Raw genomic sequence first — 24952 nt, 5'->3', positions numbered from 1 at the left:
ATATTAGTAAAAATAAAATGATGTCCCTGTACATATTATGATTAATTTTCCAAATACTGTGTGTTTCAGGAGACTGTTGTACAAGATGCAGCAGATTCAAGATACTACAGGAATACTCCATTCCTAGAAAATCACTAATCAGTAATCATATACATTCAAGTACACAACCTAAATAGTTCCTGTATGCATCGTTATTGTTTAAGAATTTAGTCACTCTGTATAAGATATGTGCTAGTATATCAACTCTAAAGCTACGGTTTGGCTACGGCGATCTTCGCCGACGATCATCGCTGGCGATCTTCGCTGGGATTCTGTCCCGTTGATTTGAACGTGCATGGTGTCTTTACGTATCGAACGTCAACGAACGTCGCTGGACTCGACGAACATCGTCGGCGTTTGCCTTGGAGGCAAAAACCTGGCGATCATCGCCGAGAAACCAATTGTAAAATTACAGTAGGTCATGAATTAAATCAATTAATAACATGTGATTTATACATCATACATACCACAATGGCGGTAAGACAGAAATCTTTCTGCAATTTCTCCACTAAATGAGGACGAGATATTAATTGATTAAACACAAATCCCTGTTCGACATGAGCCAAAAAGAAGAACCAACGTAAACAATAACAAATCTATATTTTGCAACAACTAGAACTATTAATACAATTGAGTAAAGTGATTCATAATTGAAGGACACACACGATGCGGCAGATTTAGCTACTGAAGCAAAAGTTAGAGTGTGAAATAGTAAGTGAAGTGGAATTCCGAGCAAAGGAGAGAAGTGCAACAACCTCCTCACATTATTTCTTTTATTTGTAACATTATGCCCTAAATAAATGCTCCTAAATGAAAAAATAACATTGTAAAAAGTAAAAATAAAGTGTTTATATAATTGGTTTTTGCCTTAAAGTTATGCTTATCTTTCAGCTGGGCTTATTGTTTGTGAATAAATTTTGTGGATAATTTTACAATATTATTTTCAATTGAACTTAAGACAAAATGAAATTGTTCGGAAGAAAGTCTTAAATTTTCCTTAAAATTGGTGGGTTCATTTTCAAGAGTCTTTATATCAATGAATTAAAAGACCCCTCTGTATATCTATTTCTAAACATGGCATTAACTGCCGGTACTTTAAAGATCCGTACTTGTTTTTCAAGGCAAAACTTATATTATAACGTTATCATATTGTCATCCACATATATTATCAGCTGATCAGGCATGGTCAACTATATAAAACTATTTACTATCCAACTACGAATTTCGCCGGCAAAGAAACACTCTCTGACGATGACCGCTGGCGATTTCAATCGTTGGCGATGTTCGTTCGACGAAGATCGTCGTAGTCAAACCGTAGCTTAAGTTCATTCATAGTAACTATAAAAAGTATCTTTTTTATCACCAGATTTTACACGGAACTTCAAACTTATATTCATAATGCACGAAGTTTATGTATCCCTTAATGTTGCAATCAATATTTATTCTGGGTTTTCTACCTTATAAGTCAGTGGCCTCTAAGTCGTAGGGCAAACAGCGAACTCTTTCTTTAAAAAAAAATACAGAAAGAAAGCAGGTTGCCTATCCGCATAGAAAATCGCGTAGAATTGTACAGGAGGAAAGAAGACGTAATAAAGTGTATATATCTGCCAATTCTTTGTTGGAAAGAATTGACAATTCTCGCGTCGAGTTGCGTCGTACGTGAGAAACCCGTTATTAACCATCATGAAACAAACTCTCTTTCATACTTCTCACATGCCAGGTCTCGCCTGCTCATCTACAAATAAGTCTCTTTCAAGCGATATTTAAGCAGATAATTCACTGTAAAGTAATATTTAAGGAAATTAGTTACTGTAAAGTGGAATTCAAGTAAATAACTCACTGTTAAGTGATATAGAGCGTGATGCCGGCCTGGACTCTCTCGTGTCATTTGTCGGCTGCAAGGATCCATGAAATGAGTCGTATTCATAACAGCGCATTCGGCATTCATCACTGACCTGTGAAAGATAACAAAACACGTCACATTAAACTTGTAATGCTCAAGGCGACGGTAATAATGTGAATTATACACTTCCTGCACAAATAAAATCATCAATAATATCGATTTAACAGATTTTACATAACTTCCTAAAACACTGATTATTAGGGACCGGATTTTTATGTAATATCAAGGTGTGAAATATGTATATATTTATGTAAGAAAAATAAGCTGAATATGTACCAAAATATAGAGATGGGCAGGGCATGTAGCACGTATGGGCGAATCCAGAAATGCATATAGAGTGTTAGTTGGGAGACCGGAGGGAAAAAGACCTTTAGAGAGGCCGAGACGTAGATATGTTTTTGATATGAATGATATGTTTTATTTAACAACGCTCGCAACTGCAGAGGTTATATGAGCGTCGCCGGATGTGCCGGAATTTTGTCCCGCAGGAGTTCTTTTACATGCCAGTAAATCTACTGACATGAGCCTGTCGCATTTAAGCACACTTAAATGCCATCGACCTGGCCCGGGATCGAACCCGCAACCTTGGGCATAGAAGGTCAGCGCTATGCCAACTCGCCAACCAGCCGAGACGTAGTTGGGAGGATAATATTAAAATGGATTTGAGGGAGATGGGATATGATGATAGAGACTGGATTAATCTTGCACAGGATAGGGCCCGATGGCGGGCTTATGTGAGGGCGGCAATGAATCTTCGGGTTCCTTAAAAGCCATTTGTAAGTAAGTAATGTACCAAAACATGTAAAATCATGAAAATATTTAATATCAATATCTGCGCTGGTTTGTATTGTTAAGCCTAAATATTTGTAGTCTGGTACAATTTTTAATTTTCTGTTCTTCATGCCGATTTCCACAGTTTCTGGTGCTCTTCCACCATTTCTGAGTATCATCATTTCTGTCTTGTCCACATTTATATCAAATTTGTTTTTATTGCACCATTTTACCATGATTTTTATTGTTTCTTGTAACTTTGTAAGGTCTTTAGACCCACTACTATGTAGTCCACTTATGATTTTTACAATACAATACAAAGTAGTTGTATGAGAAAGGTTGCTTTTTGTTCACTCATATTTACAGTGGGCGGTAAGGGGTGAGTGCCTCTTTTACTTCCTGGAACTTAGAGGTTATGTTTTGTCCCGAAATATATCCTTTCTCGGGTAGGTAAAAAGGCTTATTTCAAATTATAAACTTCCCCAGCAGCAGTTTTCTTTTTCCTTTTAAAGAAGTAAAAATGAATAAAACCCCTAAATATGTAGATTTATGTAATATCAAGCCATAATATGTAATGTGGAGTAAATATGTAAAAATATGTAGTATCAAATTTTAATATATTAATAGTAATTACAAGATTCGCAAAGATTTGTTATTTATATACGGTTAGGTTGAAAGGAATATAATATGTAATTACATAAAAATCCGGTCCCTACTTATTATGTAATTAGAGTCCAGATTGGAAAATTATCCCATCTTTTATTTTGCGTTCTTCACAAATCTTCATAATGGTAGTCTGACAAGCGTTATCCGCAATGCGGCTATAATTTTCTCTTAGTTGGTTGCTATCGACATCATTTTTTCGTCATTGTGATGAGAATTTCAGATTAATAGCCTATACACTGTAAAGAGCTGCCCAGCTTTCACATACACTAAAAAGAGTCATCAGTGCTTCCTTTTCGGACTCAAAAACAAGATCCGGACGACGGCAAAGGTCCACTTCCACATCTGTTCCCAAAGTTCAACGCGCTTCTGACGTGACTTTGATCAACAGAAGCGTTACTTTTAATGGAGTGTTAATCAACTGACAAGGGAACCTTCCACAACTTCAGGTCCAGCACACTTCTTTTAATTATGTACAGTCTTAGAAAAAGTTTTGTCGCACAGATATTTCAAAGTCCCAGAAAGGAGACGGACATACAACGAAACAAAACTAATTTTATTGCCTTAACTAGTCCTCCTCTTGTGAACTAGATCGCTCGTCCTCTGATCGCCCGCACTGCCTCCTTTCTGGGACTTATAAAGAATCTGTGCGACAAAACTTTCCTCTAAGACTGTACAATTGTACAGATGCCTCAAACTAGCAAGCTGTCTCGTTCGCGCAGGCGCATAGAACACTTCTCCCCTACCACTGTCCGCCTACTGCTGTGCACTGTGGACTAGAACGGTACAGCTCAGTTCTAATAACCAGTGGCGGTGCGTCAATAAGAGCACAAGAGCACGTGAACACCTTGTTTCCATTAATGCACGACTAGTTTTATTATTTGATACCGTATTGACGTAGTGGGGATATATAATATCACAATCGAGTATTTTAAACTTCCCGCATCTTGCATAAACTTCTTATGTAAAATTGGCAACATCCGTTCACGTACAAGCCGTGCTCTTTTCGAGTTGGTTAAAGGAATTTCACGCATGCGCGGGAGAAAATTGTCTTTAGCTGGCCGCTTATGACTCGTCAAGAGCACAAAGCGTTAAGTGAACATGATGAATATCTATCCTACAGATGTCAGGTCCATCGATGCCTATCGTTCACGTGCTATATCTCGAGGAGGAAATTTAATAGCCTGTAGATTACAGCATCTGACTGTAGGAACGTTTACTTGCTTGGATGTGTGTACAGTGCTGCTACGAGAGTGTAGTTTGTGAATTACTATACTTCAGTGTCGGCATAATAGTATAGTTTGGCTTTCAAACACCTGCTGGCTGACTGTGGCGGTGGTATGAATTTAAGTATCTATATGGCAGTGTATAATATTTAAGAATAATATTTACTGGCATGTATTTATAGTAATCTATGCGAGTGGGATTACAGTACTGGTATAGGCTATAGTGTATCAGTGTGTTAAATTATAAAACGTCTTTGGTGTTGTGAATCAAAATATATTACTGAACACACGCGTTTGTAAATAACGAGACTGTGGTATGTATTCATTTTAACAAACATAAACAATGAACTCTGTTCAAGTAATTTTGAACAGTAAAGAACTGGGTAAACTGGCTTACCAAGAAAAATTGGAAATAAAAAGACTGAGTTTCATTATTATTACTATTATTATTATTATTATTATTATTATTATTATTATTATTATTATTATTATTATTATATGTTGTTTTGAATTTATATACGGTTTTTTTCGATAGTGAAACACTGGAATCATGACATTTCATATTAGACTAAACGTACGATTTCAAATTCTCTTCGATTTTGGAACCACAAAATTGTGAACACACATATTTTTTTATCACGAGCCGCCACTGCTAATAACAGTTGAGAAGGCTGCATAGGGAGGGTACATCTTGAATACATTGTCAAGAGGTCAACTTTTCAGATAATATGACTATACCTGGGTATCGGAGCCTAGGTGGGCCCCCTCCGTTAGCTCTACTACTTCCCCTCTCCAGGCAGCTTCCTAGTTTGAGGCATCTGTACATCTATTATCAGGCAGTATATCTCACTTGATATGTGTCAGAGGAAGAACAATTGTTCGTATACATCTGAAGTCTGACTAGTGTAATATGTTACTAGTCAGCAAGGTATGCAATGGAAGGGGAAAGGTATACTTGGCCACTCTGTCCCATTATCTCCTGGCTTAGTTGTCTCATGAGTGATGCCTTATTGGTGTCACCCCTGATTACGTATATAGGCCAGACTAACTTCATGCGATGTGGAAAGTCTTTCTCCCAATACAAGGCTTTCTTCCGTGAAACAGACACAGATTTGTGGTGGAGAATTTAGAGAAAACGTTTACAGTGCACTGTAACTTCCAAGCATATGATGATTAACTGCGACTGGTGAGCACCTCTGCATTTTTTTCTCATAAAAACTAGTATTAATAGAAAAAGGTTTTAAGTTCTTATAAAATATGTTAATGTTTCAGCAAATATTTTTAGGGTTTTAGCAAATACTTTTAAAAAATTTAGCACATAAAAAATAAATATTTTCTCACTTTTTAGCACCTAAAAATCACATCCCTACTCATTGTACAGGGACATCATTTAATTTTTACTTCAATTTTTATTGTACCTGAGTTTTTTAATGTACTTCACTCCCACCCCTTCTAGTAGTAATCTTTCAACTGTTCTCCTCACAGAACCAAGCGTATACAGTCAATGTCGCCTTAAGGTCGTAGTAAACACAAACAGTATTGAGTTAGTGAGTATAGTACGTTCCAGAAATATGTCCGCGTTTTCCAGTGACGAAAGAGTTTTCAATATTGAATCATATTTTCGCACAGGTACTGTCATCCGTTTGCCTACGTCGCATCCCGATTTCCCTCACCCGCAACTGTTTAATAACTTAAATAAAAGTAATTAACTGTCACGTGATTTCCCCCCTTTCTACGATATTGCGACATAACCACTTGGACGGACAGTAGATAGCATGTCTCAGGAATTTTATCTGTGCGGGTCGGACGGAGGTGAAGATAGAATTTACAGTAATTATGTAAGGTACTCTTTTATATAATAGGTATAGAATTATTTCAACATGAGTTACTAGTACGAAGGACGAAACTGGTAATTGGAATTAGATGCAATAGTCTATAGTGCGATAATTTGCACAAAAGAACTGAAGCCCGTATCTAAATGAACGGCCACCATTTTCAAAAATGTGTTTAAATATCCATATTATGATTATTTTTCAATTTAACTTCATTCTCTATATTGTACGCTAATGTGCTGTAGACAGTATAATATACACTGCATAATGAATACGTCCACATGGACAGCTCAGTTCGTGAGTAAAGACACTCATTGTTAATACTGTACTGTATTTTGATTAAACAAAAACCTAATGAAAATGATTAAACTCAAAAGCGCAATATTTTCTAGTTTACGTAAGTGGATGAACTACTTTTCTTCCCTCCTATACCCAGTAAAGTGATTTGTTTGTACGAGGAGCATCCAGAAAGTAAGTTTTCCGATTTTTTCCCCTTGAAAGTAAACGTAATTAGCCGTGTCAATTGCGCATGCGTAACAGATCTATGACGTATCAATCATATGCCAGCCGGACAGGTCCCGCCTGGTGCCAATAGAGTGGCAGCAGTGTCCGAAATGGAAGCTCTTATTCCTTCTCCCGCCGCCTGCGAGGTTCGGTCGGTGATAAAGTTCTTCAATGCACAAAGCATTGTGCCAATTGAAATTCATCGGCAGCTCTGTCAGGTCTATGGGCCGAACATCATGTGTAAGCAGATGGTGCGTCGCTGGTGTAGGCAGTTTTCCGAAGGTCGTCAAAGTGTCCATGATGAAGAGCGCAGTGGACGACCGTCCCTCATCAATGATGATCGTGATGAGCTGGTGCGGCAGTGCATCATGGAGAACCGTCGCTTCACGATTACGGAGCTGAGCAGCCATTTTCCGCAGATATCGCGATCCTTGTTGCATGAGATTGTCACTAAGCATCTGCTGTTCAAAAAAGTGTCTGCCAGGTGGGTGCCGAAAAACCTGACAGCCGAACACAAAATGCAACGTTTAGGAGCAGCACTGACATTTCTGCAACGGTATCACGATGACGGCGACGAGTTCCTCGACAGGATCGTCACGGGCGATGAGACTTGGATTTCGCACTTCACCCTGGAAATCAAGCAGCAGTCAATGCATTGGCGGCATAGTGGATCTCCGGTCAGGACGAAATTAAAACAGACGCTGTCGGTACGGAAAGTGATGTGCACGGTGTTCTGGGACAGGAAGGGCATTCTGCTCATTGACTTGCTTCCAAGAGGTGAAACAGTGAACGCTGACCGTTACTGTGAAACACTGCGAAAATTGCGACGTGCCATTCAAAACAAGAGGCGTGGAATGCTTACTGCAGGTGTTGTGCTCCTCCATGACAATGCTCGTCCACATACGGCTCGGCGCACAGCAGCTGTTTTGAAGGAATTTGGCTGGGAGTTGTTTGATCATCCACCCTACAGTCCTGATCTTGCTCCCAGCGATTTTCACGTTTTCTTGCACCTCAAGAAATTCCTGTCCTCCGGTGAGCGTTTTGGCAACGACGAAGAGCTGAAGACGTCTATCACACGCTGGTTCCATTCACAGGCGGCAGAGTTCTACGACAGAGGGATACAAAAGTTGATCCCATGATACGACAAATGTCTCAATTCTGATGGTGGCTATGTTGAAAAATAGCTGAAACATTGCTGTACCTGTTGCCAATAAATGTTTTCCTGAAAGTGTGCGTTCTTTTTTTTTTTAAATAGGGAAACTTTTCTGGATGCACCTCGTATATTACGCCAGTATCATCGAACTCCAGTCGTGGAAGGGGGTAGCGAACGGCGTTGATCCAGAGGTATAGGCAAGTTAATATTAAAAATGTTAGTTAAAAATAAAATGATGTCCCTGTACAAAGTATCCCGAAAGTCTGGAAATATATGTCAAATCTCTGAAACACTGTTCCTTCTCCTTTACAGGTACTGCTGAAGCCAGAGTGATGCCGTGAAGTAAAGAGGAATGATATTCAAGCGATCCTGTTTGTTGACAACCGCAATCACAGGGAAGTCGCCCTGGAATTAAATCGATTGGACACTAAAAGAGCGCCGATTACACAACAGTCGCGTGGGAAAACTTATGTCTGCTCGTCTGCTGACGTTCTCGTGTCCCACTGAGCAGTCCGCCTCTCAGAATGTTTAATGACATTTCCCACCCAGCTTCGTGTATTCGGCGATCGTTCAGGGTGCAACCGATTAAATTCGAGGATATCTTCCCTGTAACTGCGGGTACCAACAAACAGGATCACTTGAATGCATTCCTCTTTACTTAACTACATTATTCTGGCTTCAGAAGTACCTGTAAAGAAGAACAAATAGTATTTCTGATATTTATTTATTTATTTACTTAGTTACTTATTTATTTACTTAGTTACTTACTTATTTATTTATTTATTACTTATTTATTTACTTAGTTATTTATTTATTTATTTAATTACTTAGTTACTTATTTATTTATTTACTTAGTTACTTATTTATTTATTTATTTACTTAGTTACTTATTTATTTATTTACTTATTTATTTATTTATTTATTTATTTATTTATTTATTTATTTACTTAGTTACTTAATTGCTTATTTATTTATTGATTTACTTAGTTATTTATTTATTTATTTACTTAGTTACTTATTTATTTATTTATTTACTTAGTTATTTATTTATTTATTTAGTTACTTATTTATTTATTTACTTAGTTACTTAATTATTTATTTATTTATTTACTTAGTTAATTATTTATTTATTTATTTACTTAGTTAATTATTTATTTATTTACTTAGTTATTTATTTATTTACTTAGTTACTTATTTATTTATTTACTTAGTTATTTATTTATTTACTTACTTACTTATTTATTTATTTATTTATTTACTTAGTTACTTATTTATTTATTTACTTAGTTATTTATTTATTTACTTAGTTACTTATTTATTTACTTAGTTACTTATTTATTTATTTACTTATTTATTTATTTACTTATTTATTTATTTACTTAGTTACTTATTTATTTATTTATTTACTTACTTAGTTACTTATTTATTTATTTACTTAGTTACTTATTTATTTATTTATTTACTTAGTTACTTATTTATTTATTGATTTACTTAGTTATTTATTTATTTATTTATTTACTTAGTTACTTATTTATTTATTTATTTATTTACTTATTTATTTATTTACTTACTTACTTATTTATTTATTTATTTACTTAGTTAATTATTTATTTATTTACTTAGTTACTTATTTATTTATTTACTTAGTTACTTATTTATTTATTTACTTAGTTAATTATTTATTTATTTATTTATTTATTTACTTAGTTATTTATTTATTTATTTATTTACTTAGTTACTTATTTATTTATTTATTTACTTAGTTACTTATTTATTTATTTATTTACTTAGTTACTTATTTATTTATTTACTTAGTTATTTATTTATTTACTTAGTTACTTATTTATTTATTTATTTACTTATTTATTTATTTATTTACTTAGTTATTTATTTATTTACTTAGTTATTTATTTATTTATTTACTTAGTTACTTATTTATTTATTTACTTAGTTACTTATTTATTTATTTACTTAGTTACTTAGTTATTTATTTATTTACTTAGTTACTTATTTATTTATTTATTTATTTATTTATTTATTTATTTATTTATTTATTTATTTATTTATTTATTTACTTAGTTACTTATTTATTTATTTATTTACTTAGTTACTTAATTACTTATTTATTTATTACTTATTATAATTAATAATTGTAACATAAAATATAATATATACAAAAAAAAGCTTTAGCTCGCCCCTGAAAGAGTACAACTCGTGCTCAGGGGCGGATTCCTGAATTGAAATTAATAATTATACAATACAATTTGTCTTATGTCTACTATGCAATTATAATATATAAATTTAAATTTACAATTTTTCAATTGTTATAATATCCATATATAACTTTATATATTTAATACTAGAACTATTAGAATTGATAAGATTAGGATATTTAAATATAAATTTGTTACATATTCTTGGGCCTAAATTATTACTATGATTAAATACTGCAACAGTGTTGCATTTTGGTTCAAACAATTTTAAATAATTCATACCTTCTATTTCATAATTATGAGAATACAATTCAAAATTATTTCGATTTTTATGTATGAATTTTATTAATACAATATAATAAATTTGTCTTGTGTTAAGTACATTAACGTCTAAATTTTTTAGATGGAATAGCAATAGGTTTATGAAGACATATTTTATAGTTCCAGACTTACGGAATGCCCTGTATATATTACGGAACAATTGAAATAATCAGAATATTCAGCAAAGATATTTATTGGTATGACGAATGCAAAATGTTAGGCTTATATTACAATTTTTTTCGAAATAATTTTTTGTACCACCCAATATCTCTTTTTACTAAGTTTAACGGGTACCTAGCAAACTTAAATGCCATCGACCTGGCCCGGGGTCGAACCCGCAACCTTGGGCACAGAAGCCGACTGCGCCAACCAAACCGATAAAAATGGAACTTGTTACACTTGGTGCCTACAGAGATTTTACGAAAAAAGTTAAATATTACAATAATATTTCGTAGATCATATGTACCATTAACAGACCCTGTAGAAGATTTGTATGGACATATTTCATTCAGCGTTTATAAGACATTGGACAGTCAGAAACATACAAAAGGAATTCCAGAAGAACATCAATTACACCTTTGCACGAACAAATGACCATTGGAATGTTATTTATTCTATTTTTACGTCTCAACTTTCACTTAATATTCGTAAGAAACAAAAGGAATAATAACACAAGCAAATTATTTATTCAAATTTCCATAGCATGACGAAATACAAGGGACATAATCTTAATGACTATTAAATGTTGTCTTGTCTTGTAATGTTACGGTTACCGAACGAGTTCAATCATTCAAGAAGTGTAAGTTCTTTGTTACAGGCAACCGCTATGACAGACTTGGATGCCATCTGTGATTCCGCGTGACATTATCCAACGACTGTCTTGAAACAAATTACAACAGTGATATAAAAGCATGTTACAAGACATCAAAATTTAGGAAAACTACGATACGTCACGTCACGTCACACGGATTAAGATGCAGGTTTTAAGAACGTCTTGTCTTCTTTTGTTCTTGTCTTATTGCACAGCTCAGCTAACGGAAGAAACAATACAATTTGTTCAAGATTACTTCAAACACAAGCACGTTCGAATCGTCACTACGTTCACGTGCTCCAAACAAGGTAGGACAATTAAGTATTTTACATAGCTACATTAAAATCTGAACGCCTATAAGTTACACAATTAAATTGTTTACACTAGCAATTTTGAATATCTATTTCACGATTTAAAAAGAATTATTTAATCATACATTTATTATTTAATTAATTAGTTTAATACCAAGTATATATAAAATAACTAATTAGGTTACAATTTTGTGTTATCTTATATATAAAAGTCAATGTGACTATGTATGTATGTATATATGTATGTATGTACTCTACACAAATTTACACGCTTTGACCGATATTTGCCAAAGTTTCCACATTTAACCTTCATAACCGGGAGAAGAACATAGGCTACATTAAAATCGGACAAGTGGATGTTAAATCGATTAAAAAGATAAAAAAATAAAAATAAATACTATCAAACATCTATATATATAATTTGAACTGGTAATGGAAATTACGAGAAAAGGGCTGAACGGATTTTAATAAATGGCCCCTCATTTTGAAGCTTGGAACCCAAAGTTTTTCGGAAAAGTAGTAGTTTTCAGTGAAATGTCAATTTTCCTACATAATTTTCCTATTTTCCAAAATCCATCTGTTGTATGTTTTGAGAACTAAATTATTGAATCACGGCCGACTTGATTGAATTTCAGAACAAAACACATACTACAATAAACAATAGGCTATTACACGAAGGCCATGACCTGCAGGATTGCCGACATATTTAGAGCTCAATTCAATTTGTTATTAAAAACTGATTCTGCAGTGTATAATTTTCTAAGTAAAGCTGTGTATTGGATATTCAAATCTACGAAACTTGAGGTGGTTTGATGACATTGTTACCATTAGAAATTAAATATTATTACAGTTAATATCATGATGCGTCTATTTTTCATTAATTGTACATAATATTGATGCTATATTGATGACATGAAAGTGAAACGTTTTAAGGTTATGTATGTAAATGTAGAAAATATCTTAATTTAGATCTTCATTTCTATAATTTACTGAGTGGCTGCCATATATAACTACAAAACTCAAGATAATAATATTGTTATTAAAAATCAAATATTTTTATACTTATTAACCCAGTGGGGTTGGGTCTTTTTCATATACTTAATGGCGGTGTAGTGTAGATATTGATATGTGTCATTGTCTTCAGTATTGGCTCGAGAGAGCGCAAAAATTACAGTTCCTAAGGAAAGATTAAAAGGTATTACTTACTGATAAAATAAGAGGCCTAGAAAATTTGGTAGTCTCCAGATCATTTCAGCAAGATCTCTTAGTAGGATAAAATGATTTTACCCTCTACATTTCAAGTTCTACATGCAGCAGCTATACGAAAATGCTATTGTTCGAAAGCTTAGCAAACCTGACATTTTTTAACTTTTGCCTACAATCCACAATGACCTGAAATAGCTACTGCTATCATCCTGACATTGATACTTGCGTTTTCGCGTTGAAACTCAAAAACTGAAGTTGGATAGGTTCAAGAAAAAGTATTTGGCCTAAAAAAATCCATTCAGAGGGAGTATGTTTCATTATTATGGAAGCAAATAACTTTCAAAATGTCTGGTATTCTTCATTGAAAATAAATCTGAAAAATATTTATTTGAACGTCTAACGAACTTAGTTTGCAGCAACATTTGCTGCACAAGCCACTAGTTGATATATAATATTAAAATGCAATTTTATACAGTAAATTGTTTTATTATTGTCTGTTGTATTCAATATCGACTTCCATGAGGCCATGGAAAAATAACACGACATGAAATAAGATTGTTGATACATCATGAAGGCCAAAATCTAGACAATCTAGGTTGTGTGACTGTAGCCTGTATATATTTTCGTTTGGCTTTACTTTGTTTACAGTTTCATTTTCTATTATTTTATTCGTATTTCTGGCGGTATGGAAGAAGGCACAATGGCCTTATCTACGTCAGAATAAATAAATAAACAAACAGACAAAAACAAATAAATATATATTAAAAATAGTTGAACGCAAGGCACATGACGAAATGTTTTCTTTTTGATGCCTGATCTACAGGTGATTAAATTGAGTTAACCCTGGCAGGCATTTAGCTAAGAAGTTCATTAATTCATGTACGTGAACGCTATAGAAAGATTCATCTTTTAGGGATGAGGAAAGTTTAGAGGTTGTCTGTAGTTGGATTTCCGAGATTTTCGAAAAGCCTAACAACCAGTTTAATTAAAAACAGAAGGAGAAAGTAAAACACAGGCAACGACGGGTGATTTCAGCTAGTGTATTATAAAATACACCATGACATTAATGCAATTGAAGAGGTGGATTGCAAAGTGTCCTAAGTCCTTTATTAAAGATCTTAACTTGCTTTATTCAAGTTTTAATTTATCCTTTTCAAGCCTGTATAACTGTTTATTAACATACGTTCTTTTTCAAGCGGATCTAAAGGCGTCAAGTTTATTTTCATCAATTTTTGTTATTTTTCTCATAACTTGTCATTCGGATTTAGGACAGTTTGGAATGCACCTATTTAACTGAAAGATCATAATCTAGATTAAATTAAATCTCAATAATACAAATAAGTAAATAAATAAGGTAAATAAATACATATATAAATATTTCGTGGTCTTGTGTATCTATTCCTGAGTATGCATTTTCTATGACTTGAGGCTTTCCCGGCGTTTGATGTAGAATAAAGGCTGGCTCACAATAAACCGGAAACGAGAATCGGAACGAAAACGAAAACGGTAAAATTGTTAAAATGTATTATTTAAATGTGAGCATTCACAATTAACGAAAAGCTTGCCGGAGCCCGAGATCGGGAACGGAGAGTTGGCCAAGTTTCAACTTTGGCGTTCACGTTTCCGATCACAGCCCACTAGATTCATTCTATTGCCATCTAAAAGCTATTTTGTCGTCGTATATTTTGTAGCAAGAAGACCGTGACATAACCTATGCATTATTTTGTTGTGTGCTGTGCATCATGGAACAAGTTTTATTTGATGAGATTCTAATATTGAAATCCTCACGTTTACGATAAGCGGCGCGCCTCGTATAAAGATGAGAAAATGAAGGAGAATACGTGACTTTCAATAGCTACATCTTTGAACACCGATCGGAAGCGAATCATATTTTATTACTGTATTGGTTGTATTACACACTACATATTCACGCTTCAATTCAATAACTACTGTTGTGTTAATTTTTGTTCTATTACAAATGTTTCTTCTCTAATTATTTTACGTTACGGTAGACTTAAAATACGTTGTGATAATAAAAATGCATGGGCATATTTATAGTACCGTACCTAATGAAATGTTTCAGTTGAAATTTCGAAGTTGGTTAACCTGTGTTTATGTAGGCTGCCTTGTACTCATGAGAGAACGCCATTGCTCAATTATACACAAATAACATCAGAATGCGTAATATCGACTTCACATATCGTTACTGATATACATATCGATATGCATAGTCGTCTACGTTCTCGGTTTATCGTGAATCAAAAATGTTCATATTCACGTCCTCTGCTTCTCGTTTTCATTCTGGTTCTCGTTCCCGGTTTATTGTGAACCAGCCTTAACTCTTCTCGGGTTCTGAGCCACGTGAGTTGGAGATTTGCTTCCAAGCTTTCGACGGCTAGCTCTGCATCTTCTTCAGGGAATGAAGGGATGTGGGACCATGTCTAGACGGCTTTTAATTTTTCACAGACACGTTTCGGCTTGCAAAGTCGCTCACTTCTGTCGATAATTTCTGGACGACTTCTGCTGACCCCGAACAACCGCCTTCTAAACCTATTGACGATATCATCAAGCGATCATACTACCAGTTCGGCATATTTCTAGACTTCGACTGTCCACAAGGTCAGGATTACCTCTGGGAGGTAAGTGCCTAGAACAGTGATGTCAAATTGATGCCCATAGGCGCCAGTTCGCGCTTTAGAGCCCAGGAGAGCCTGAATACTTTACAGCGGAAAGGAAAGAGACAGACGAGTGACGTAGTGTATGCCGCTTGGTCGAGCTTTATACAGGGATGGCCAGCACTGATTCAACGGACAAAAAGAAGAGAACTTATTAAAACTGTATCCATGGTAATTTTTAGATTTGTCTGAGAAGTATAGGCTAATTGCATTATAAGAATGTAAGTTTTAATTTTAATGCTCATTTTTCACAAGTTTGTTTTCTTTTATTCAAAAGGAATATTTTTTCAACTTTTTTTATAGAAAAGTGAAATTTTCAGATATAGGCCTATTTATTTAGTCATCTTACAGGTTCTGAAATAATTTTTCGTAAATCTAATACCGTAAATACGTATTATTGAAGCTAGTGTGTTACAAATTTTGAAAATATTCACATATGTTTGCAAGGAAATGAATTAACAAAGCAACTACTATCACATCATGAGCAAAATATATGTGCCCATATGTTATAAAAACGTCAGTCCTATAGCTTGAGCAGATTTCGAGAAAATAATTTAATATTTGATGAGAGGAAGTTACACACCAGTATCACCTTAAAAGCATAATGCGATAAGAGTTTTGTTACGGAATATTAGTTACCCTTAAAACATATAAAGTACCTAAGTAACTTTGCTTTGTACTAATATATCATTTTGATTAGTTTATTGATTACTTTTATAAGGCTAAAGATAACATCAAGATCAATTCCAACTTATGTCATACTCAGTCTCTTTTTTTGGGATATCGCTTTCTTAATGAATGGTATGTTTCATTCACTAGTACAGTATAGTTGTACTACTATGGAATTTATGTGAATATTCTTTCATAACTCTTTATTATGTTATTAAAGTTTAAAACAAAAGTGCAATATTAAGAAATTGGTGTAAGTACTTTTGTTTTACATACAATATAGATAATATCAAATAGAAAGACGCAATATAAAAATAACGACATAAAATTTCACGTTCCGTTTGAAGTTTGTGCAACACTGTTTTCTTAATCCAGCAGGCTGCTTATTTCTCCTTCCATTCCTAGCGCTTGATGCCCGCGCACGACGTCAAGGTCAGAAAAATGCGCTTGCTTTGACAACACTGGCCTAGAATCTTCTGACCTCGGCGTTTTACTTTCCTAATACAAGTATTACAAAATAATTTTGAATCTGCGCCAAAATCCATTCCACTTTAAGGAGAAAGGATTAATTACGCTACATGAAATTACTTTTCGTTGCGTTATTTAAGTGCTGAAGTTATTCAGAACGGTGAGAAGATGAGTATGGAGCAATGGTAAAACTACAAGCATTGTGCACTCCACTTACGTATACAGCTGGCTACACACGCAGAAATTTGTACCATGAGACGGTCTCGATACGATTTCACTGATACAAGTGTCTTCAGTCTGTGTCACTATACACAGTGATCAATCAGTAATTTGTGTCTTGGCGCGAACATAGGTCCAATCTTCCCTAAGACTTATTACTTACTGGCTTTTAAGGAACCCGGAGGTTCATTGCCGCCCTCACATAAGCCCGCCATTGGTCCCTATCCTGAGCAAGATCAATCCAGTCTCTGCAATCATATCCCACCTCCCTCAAATCCATTTTAATATTATCTTCCCATCTACGTCTCGGCTTCCCCAAAGGTCTTTTTCCCTCCGGCCTCACAACTAACACTCTATATGCATTTCTGGGTTCGCCCATACGTGCTACATGCCCTGCACATCTCAAACGTCTGGGTTTAATGTTCCTAATTATGTCAGGTGAAGAATACAATGTTTGCAGTTCTGTGTTGTGTAACTTTCTCCATTCTCCTGTAACTTCATCCCTCTTAGCCCCAAATATTTTCCTAAGCACCTTATTCTCAAACACCCTTAATCTCTGTCCCTCTCTCAAAGTAAGAGTCCAAGTTTCACAACCATAAAGAACAACCGGTAATATAACTGTTTTATAAATTCTAACTTTCACATTTTTTGACAGCAGACTGGATGATAAAAGCTTCTCAACCGAATAATAACAGGCATTTCCCATATTTATTCTGTGTTTAATTTCTTCCCGAGTATCATTTATATTTGTTACTGTTGCTCCAAGATATTTGAACTTCTCCACCTCTTCAAAAGATAAATTTAAAATTTTTAAATTTCCATTTCGTACAATATGCTCGTCACGAGACATAATCATATACTTTGCCTTTTCGAGATTTACTTCCAAACCCATCTCTTTACTTGCATCCAGTAAAATTCCCGTGTTTTCCCTAATCGTTTGTGGATTTTCTCCTAACATATTCACGTCATCCGCATAGACAAGCAGCTGATGTAACCCGTTCAATTCCAAACCCTCTCTGTTATCCTGGACTTTCCTAATGGCACACTCTAGAGCAAAGTTAAAAAGTAAAGGTGATAGTGCATCTCCTTGCTTTAGCCTACAGTGAATTGGAAACGCATCTGACAAAAACTGACCTATACGAACACTGCTGTACGTTTCACTGAGACACATTTTAATTAATCGAACTAGTTTCTTGGGATTTTCCCTAAGAAGAAATTTTTAATAATGGGGGTATAGTTTTCATGAAAAACGGAAAGCAATGGTTGAAAAATTGGATTCTCACTGTTAACGAAGTTGGGGGCCGCCGCTCCAAAACTGTCCAGACATCTTGTATGAAGCGGCTTTGGTAAGTTGTTACTGTGCCTAAAAACAAATTTTTATTGAACACAGCCTAACCATATTTAACATTGTGCACTTAGCACAATGCTCAGAAAGAATTCTAAGCGTTATCTCGGTCTACAAATCACTCATTCATAGTACGTATCACTGCTTCATTCTATAAAGATTTCTTCCGTTTCTGTATTTTTTTTTAAGTTTCGGACACAGGCGACAGTCTGAGGTACGAATATGGGGATATTCAACAAATTCAAAGCCAACTAAATCAATTTTCTGCAAAACAATCAAGGACTTGCGAGCAGGTGCATTTGTCCTGCAAGACCAGTACACCTTTGTAAATATTACCACGATATTTCTCCAGTTTTTCCCGCGACTTAGTTAATAATGAGTAGGGAACGGAATTTGGAGTAGTAAAAGCTAGTATTGGCATCTACACAGTCATTTGTTTACAACCCTTTATACCAAGTCCTCCCCTCCATGACACTCGCAGATCTCTGCACGTCAACAACAGGTGAACGGGACAGTTGTCACATAAGAACTTCAACATGCAGGTTTGCAGTTCAGCGTAGTGAAGTGCATGTACAATGCCGAAAGTGAAACCAACTAACAATACAAAATTGAAAGACTATATTTGTAAAAGCTAAGATCGAGTATCAAAATTCAGGAAACAATTCCCTAAATTATCGCTTCCCCCATATCCAGTTCTTGAGAGATGGGGGTCATGGTTAGAAGCTTGCAATAAATATTATTACGCACATCACCTCCAATCTGTGAAGGAAGTGGTCCAGTCTTTCGACTGCGATTCAAATATGCCAGGAACTGCTAAATGATAGAATAATCAAAAAAGAAATCATGGATATTAAGTCAAATTTTTTATATTTACCGGATGCCATTATTCGATTAGTACAGTCAGGAGTAGAACTAGTTAAGCAAATAAATATTATGAGCACTATTGTAAATAAACTGAGTGCAGTAGAATGTGAAGTAGGAAAACGTGTTGGTGAAAAAATGAACAGAGTTTTGATTAAAAATGATAGGTACAGTATTCTCAGTCGGATTTCAGATGCACTAACAAACACGTGTCCCAATGACGTCATTCAACATATGAATTTAATTGACGTATTTTGTTTCAAGTACTCTCCAATTGTCTCTGCAGATGTAGAGCGGAGTTTTTCCATGTTAAAAAATTTCCTTCCTTGCAAAAGAGCAAAGTTGTGTTTAGAAAATTTGAAAATGATATTTACAATTTATTATAACAAGGCACAGCAGGAATAATTGTTTCATCACCAAAACATAGCATTAATTGAAAATGCCAATTCGTTTGGCTCTACATTTTGTTCAACATTTAATGATACTCTATTAGGCTATGTTGTAAATATTGTAGTATTATATATATATATATATATATATATATATATATATATATATATTCTAAATACTGTAGTGTACGTTGTGTACATATTATCATATTTCATGATATTGTAAATAAAGGTTTTAATTTAGCACGCTCCTGACAGAAAAACACACATATTCAGAGTCGAGTTCCATACAGAAGACAACTATCAGCCATCAATATTTCCCCTGACACGCGAGGACGCAGAGATTGGTATTTAATTATGTATATTTGTAATGTTGTTTATTGGTGTTTTGTGCGTTGCCAAGAAAAACACATATAGTTCAAAGTGAAATACAGATTATGTATGTAGGCCATTATATGTCATTAAACTATTCCATATGTTTATTCTGAAATACGTTTACAGCACGTTGCGTGTAAGTTTGTATGAAGTGAACTGTACTCGTCCATGCTCTGTGACGCAGCTCGCTTGACAGTCACTGATCTAGTATTATTAGTATTTAGTATTTATTTAGTATTAGTATTTATTTATTTAACCTGGTAGAGATAAGGCCGTCAGGCCTTCTCTGCCCCTCTACCAGGGGATTACAACTATTACATGAACAATAAGATTACAATTAATATTAAATTTACAATTACAATTACAATAAAAATTAAAGTACGACAAGAATACCTGATTAATGAAAGCTAGACATTTTATCATAGAAATTAAGAACAAAGAATATTTTTGAATTTACTAAATTACAAATTAAACCTACAATAACAAAATTCTATAGTGATGAAATTACCGGATATTGAAATATTTTGTGATAGATTAAGAGAACTATTTACAAGAAACCATGTCTGAACGAGTCTCAATTACTGATCTACGAATATCTATACTACGTTTCACCATTCTTTATAATACTCCAAATCCCTTTCCCTAATAATGAGTAATAATACGCTCCCGTCACAGTTTTACCTTGGTCTAAACGAAGCATGCCAAAACCCTGCACATTGTGCACTTGTCTCTGTGCGATGTGCAGTTCCTATTCCCCTACCTGGAGGGAGTGAATCGGCTTGGAGGGGAACGCGACATGGCTGTACATTACCTGCAGTACAGAACAGCTTTGGTTTCAGTAACACAGATCAGTACGGGTGTGCTCATTGAGCTGTGATTGTGAATGCGTTATGAAAAATAAAGTGAGGAGTCCACAGATATAACGAAGAAGAGAAATCACGAATCATATAACATAATTGTTTCAATGTTTTCCTCATCCAACAGTAATTATTTTAAAATGAAAGGCTTTCATCATCTCATGTTGACCTAATGGTAATGTGGGAATTTAAATCGGATTAGTAAAGTTCTCAAAATATGATATTCGTCAGCTCTTGTTTCTTAATCAGTACTCTCACGGCAAGACAAACGTGGCAATGGCGTTGTTTTGGAGTCTGTACTGACACAGCCACCAAAGGTTAGACAACTTACAACTTTTATTTGATAAGCTGATAAGTGATGAGAATATTGAGTGAGGGATACATGTGAAGCTATTGAGGTTGTAAGGGAACGAAGAAAGGAATTATTTGTAAGGCGGAAAAACTTTCTGGAAAAATATATAATGGCGGATTTTCCATCTCACCTTACTATATTATGTTAATATACTTACGTTAATAAATCTTTAAACCTAACATAAAGAAAATGTCCTCACTTCACAGCTTGTGAACTACTCTTTTAACTCATTTCAGTAACGCTTCCAACTTGCTAATACTTGCTCTCAACGTTTTCCAAATAAACTATGTATAAATTTAAATTCAAGGTTAATTTATCCAATTTCTTAATAATAACGTGAATTTATATTAACATATAGCAAGGAAATGATTCCAGTGTAAAAGCCTCACAATGTCCTATTGCATGTGATTGGGAGTAACATATTTTCTCTAACATTTGTGCACCAATGGTCCCAATAATGCTTGAGGAACAATGAAAGAGTATTACTTTGAAATAATTAGTACCTAGTACGTAAAAGGAAATACTGTGTTCGTTTTTCGTTGTTTCGAAATTACTGCAATATTTATATATTTTTTTCTCAAATACTGCATACAAATCATGTAAATAAATTATTCTTTATAAACCACTGCTTTGTAAATTATAACTGAGTGAGTCTATTGTTTCTTGTGTTACAGTTATTGTCAAATATAGACACTGACAATAATTGTGTTTTTTCCTTCTGCTAACTATGTTTATAATGTCCAAATGCCAATTCAATTGAACACTAGAAGCGCAAAATAGCTTCTTGTACATCCCTCCCGCTAAGAACTGGTAAGAGCAACACGTGAATGACGTAATCTGCACAGACCGGCGTTCCGCGCACATACACTGCACATTCAGTGTCTGATTTCTGGCATGCCTGTTCTAAACAGTGTGCCATAATTGGTCTAATCTCCCCCTAAAAAAAAAAACCTTAAGCGAGATCTTTCCTGCCGATTTTTAAACTCAAATTTCTTCGGGCGGGAAAAACAAGGTTTCTTTTTACAATCGTTTGGCTGTTCTCTTGCCTATGAATCATAATGATGATTCATGTTTCGTCCATAGTTACATTATGAACCACAAAATTACATTTCTTTTTCCAAAGCGACTCAGACGAGACGAGACGAGACTCGAAAGACTAGTGCAACGAACAGGCGAGCGAGAGCGGCAGTTAGTTTTGTTCATCTCTAGTATTTACAATATTTTATTCTTTATATTACTGTCTACACTTTACTTAAATTCAATATATTACTCATTTTCCTTACAAAATTAGTAATGTTTTATAAACGATGTAGATTTAAATATCAGACCAAATACATAGCATCTCGTTTTGTTTACCTTTCACTACCTCGAACCCGGAACATGTACCTTCTCTCTATTCCTCTGCACAGAACGTCCTTCTACTCATGTTTCATCATATCTATTCCATGCCTCTGGAACTCACTCCCTGACCATGTCAGAGACTGTCGGACAATATCAAAATTCAAATTTAAATTAAAAAATCACATTCTAGTTCATGGAATTGCTTGTTGAACACCGTCAGGTTGCGCAACTTCGCCTTAACCCATGACATATAGTAAATATTGTAACTATGCTGTTGTAAAATTGACAATTAATATGTAATGTATTTATTATTGTTATTATTATTACTATTATATTATTATTATTATTATTATTATTATTATTATTATTATTATTATCATCATCATCATCAGTTATCACTATCATCATTGCTATCTCTTTCTTTTTTTTCTTGTATTATCTCGATGAGAGCTCTATAGTGTTCTTTTGACCCTGTTGACCCTCTATAAGGCTTTAATTCTGTGGTCGGAGGAGGAAAAAGGTCTTAAGTAAAAATTTTATACTTTTCAGGAGAGCAGAAGAAAGATTGAAATTGGTGTCAATTATAGGGTTTTTTTAATTAAGAGGTTTTTTTCTGGATATTATTTGTTTATATTTCTTCTAAAATAGGTAATGTTTCTCATTGAACAATTTTCTTGATTATTTCCAAAAATAGCCGCACTTAAGCCCTTTTAAGACTAGAAGCCAAACTGAGTAGAAGGGACTATTAAACATAAGATCTTTTTCATGTCAAAGTAAATGAGAAATGTAAATTTTATTAGGAATGCAAAATGGGTCTTAAACAATTATAGGGCTGTTTACCCTGGTGCTTAAAGTTTTAAAAGGAAAGGGCATCAGTATGTGATAAAATGGCTAAAATACAAGTTAGACCTTTTTAATAGGGAAGCATGGAAAGTAAACATGTGATGTTTGTAAGTAATAAAGTATTAAATATTCTTAAGTCCTTTATTCTGTGTGTGCTCGATTCAAAAAGTACTTAGGACATTTGGTAACAATCTATAAATCCAGTCAGGAGTCTTATTTGACTTTAGCCGTTTTACCACATTGTAGAGAATTGTTTCTGCTTTCAGAATATATAAAAATCTCATTTTCACAAAAAATTGACTTAAGACCTTTTTCCTCCCGGCCACAGAATTTAATTTGTATTATTTTCATCAGCGTCTGTACAGTAGTGTGCAAATTAATCCGAACACGACATATTTATACATTTTCTGTCATTGTTGGCCTCACAGCTGCTCATACCGCTTTAATTGACATCTGTAGTACGTGTAATTCCATTGCTGAAGGTCTGTCATTATTTTTTTTATTATATGTGACATTTTGCCTGTCGTTTTGTACTTATAAGCATTTCAGTTGTGTTGAAGACTTAATACTGCAATCCTGTGTACATTCTGTCGTCTTCACAAATGGATACAACTCCACGAAAACGGTCTAAAATTATAACATTAGCAGAGCATTCTTCTATGACACAGAGGCAAATTGCTGCAGAATGTCACATCGGTTTGGCTACTGTTAATTCGATCATAAAACGATACAGGGAGACTGGATCCATCACACCCCAGAAAAAGGAAACTGTGGCCGGAAAGGAAGACTTCACCTGCAGATGATCGTTTAATTGTCAGGAAAAGTAAATTAAATCCTAGACTAACTGCTGTCGACTTAACCAGCGAGTTAATGGCTACCACTGGGGCGAATATTCACGTCACAACAGTGCGGCGTAGGCTTTTGGAAGCTGGACGAAGGGCTCGTAAGCCTATTAAGAAGCAACTGCTAACCCCTGTTATGTGCAAAAAACGCTTAATGTGGGCAAAATTACATCAACAATGGACAGTGAATGACTGGAAGAATGTACTTTTTTCCGATGAGTCTCATTTCGAGGTCCACGGCCACCGTGTTTCTTACGTACGGAAAGGATCCGAAAAAGTAACAGCAGCTCATCTCCAACAAGCACCCAAATACCCCCCTAAAGTAATGTTTTGGGGTTGTTTTACACATGAAGGGCATGGAGCATTAATACCTATCAAGGGAATGATGAATTCTGACAAATATATTCAATTATTGGAAACCAGAATCGTACCCCAGCTGCAAAAATCATTTCCGGATGGCAGAGGTGTGTTCCATCAAGACCTGGCACCATGCCATACGTCTCGAAAAACTACAGAATTCTTCAACAAGAAGAATATTCAGGTACTCCCCTGGCCAGGCAACTCACCCGACATCAACCCCATTGAGAACTTGTGGTCAATTTCCAAAAGAAGAATGCAAAAAATGGATTGTTCTACAAAGGAGAAGATGATTTCTGCCCTCATTGGTGTATGGTTTCGCGATGAAGAAATGAAGAATATTTGTGGGAAATTAGTGGAATCCATGCCAAATCGTCTCAGAGCTGTTATTAGGAACAAGGGAGGC

The 24952-nt window shown here is 34.6% G+C and overlaps 3 protein-coding genes across 5 annotated transcripts in view; 2 read left to right on the top strand and 1 right to left on the bottom strand.

Annotated features, from left to right (window-relative positions):
• LOC138708658 (ionotropic receptor 75a-like) overlaps positions 1-899 on the top strand; it is a 33854-nt gene extending 32955 nt beyond the window's left edge. Inside the window, exon 7 of the mRNA XM_069838744.1 lies at positions 70-899. Within this exon, the coding sequence (XP_069694845.1) occupies positions 70-127 (58 nt within the window). The 3' untranslated portion in view covers positions 128-899. The remainder of the gene's footprint in view (positions 1-69) is intronic.
• The window catches only part of LOC138709638 (facilitated trehalose transporter Tret1-2 homolog), a 614214-nt gene that overhangs the window by 503442 nt on the left and 85820 nt on the right, over positions 1-24952 (bottom strand). For 2 of the 3 annotated variants that reach the window (XM_069840549.1, XM_069840550.1), the window contains exon 2: positions 1880-1994. The exons of the other annotated variant lie outside the window; for it this stretch is intronic. The gene's annotated coding sequence lies outside the window, so the exon portion shown is untranslated. The remainder of the gene's footprint in view (positions 1-1879; positions 1995-24952) is intronic. 3 annotated transcript variants of the gene reach the window in all.
• Positions 11452-24952, top strand: part of LOC138708577 (ionotropic receptor 75a-like) — a 41281-nt gene continuing 27780 nt past the window's right edge. The window contains exons 1-2 of the mRNA XM_069838694.1: positions 11452-11473; positions 15420-15592. Of these exons, the coding sequence (XP_069694795.1) occupies positions 11452-11473; positions 15420-15592 (195 nt within the window). The remainder of the gene's footprint in view (positions 11474-15419; positions 15593-24952) is intronic.

This window comes from Periplaneta americana, chromosome 11 (genome assembly GCF_040183065.1).
Source record: "Periplaneta americana isolate PAMFEO1 chromosome 11, P.americana_PAMFEO1_priV1, whole genome shotgun sequence".
NCBI lineage: Eukaryota > Metazoa > Arthropoda > Insecta > Blattodea > Blattidae > Periplaneta > Periplaneta americana.
The sequence above is the reverse complement of the archived record's forward strand: the minus strand, read 5'-3'. Positions and strand labels throughout refer to the sequence as shown.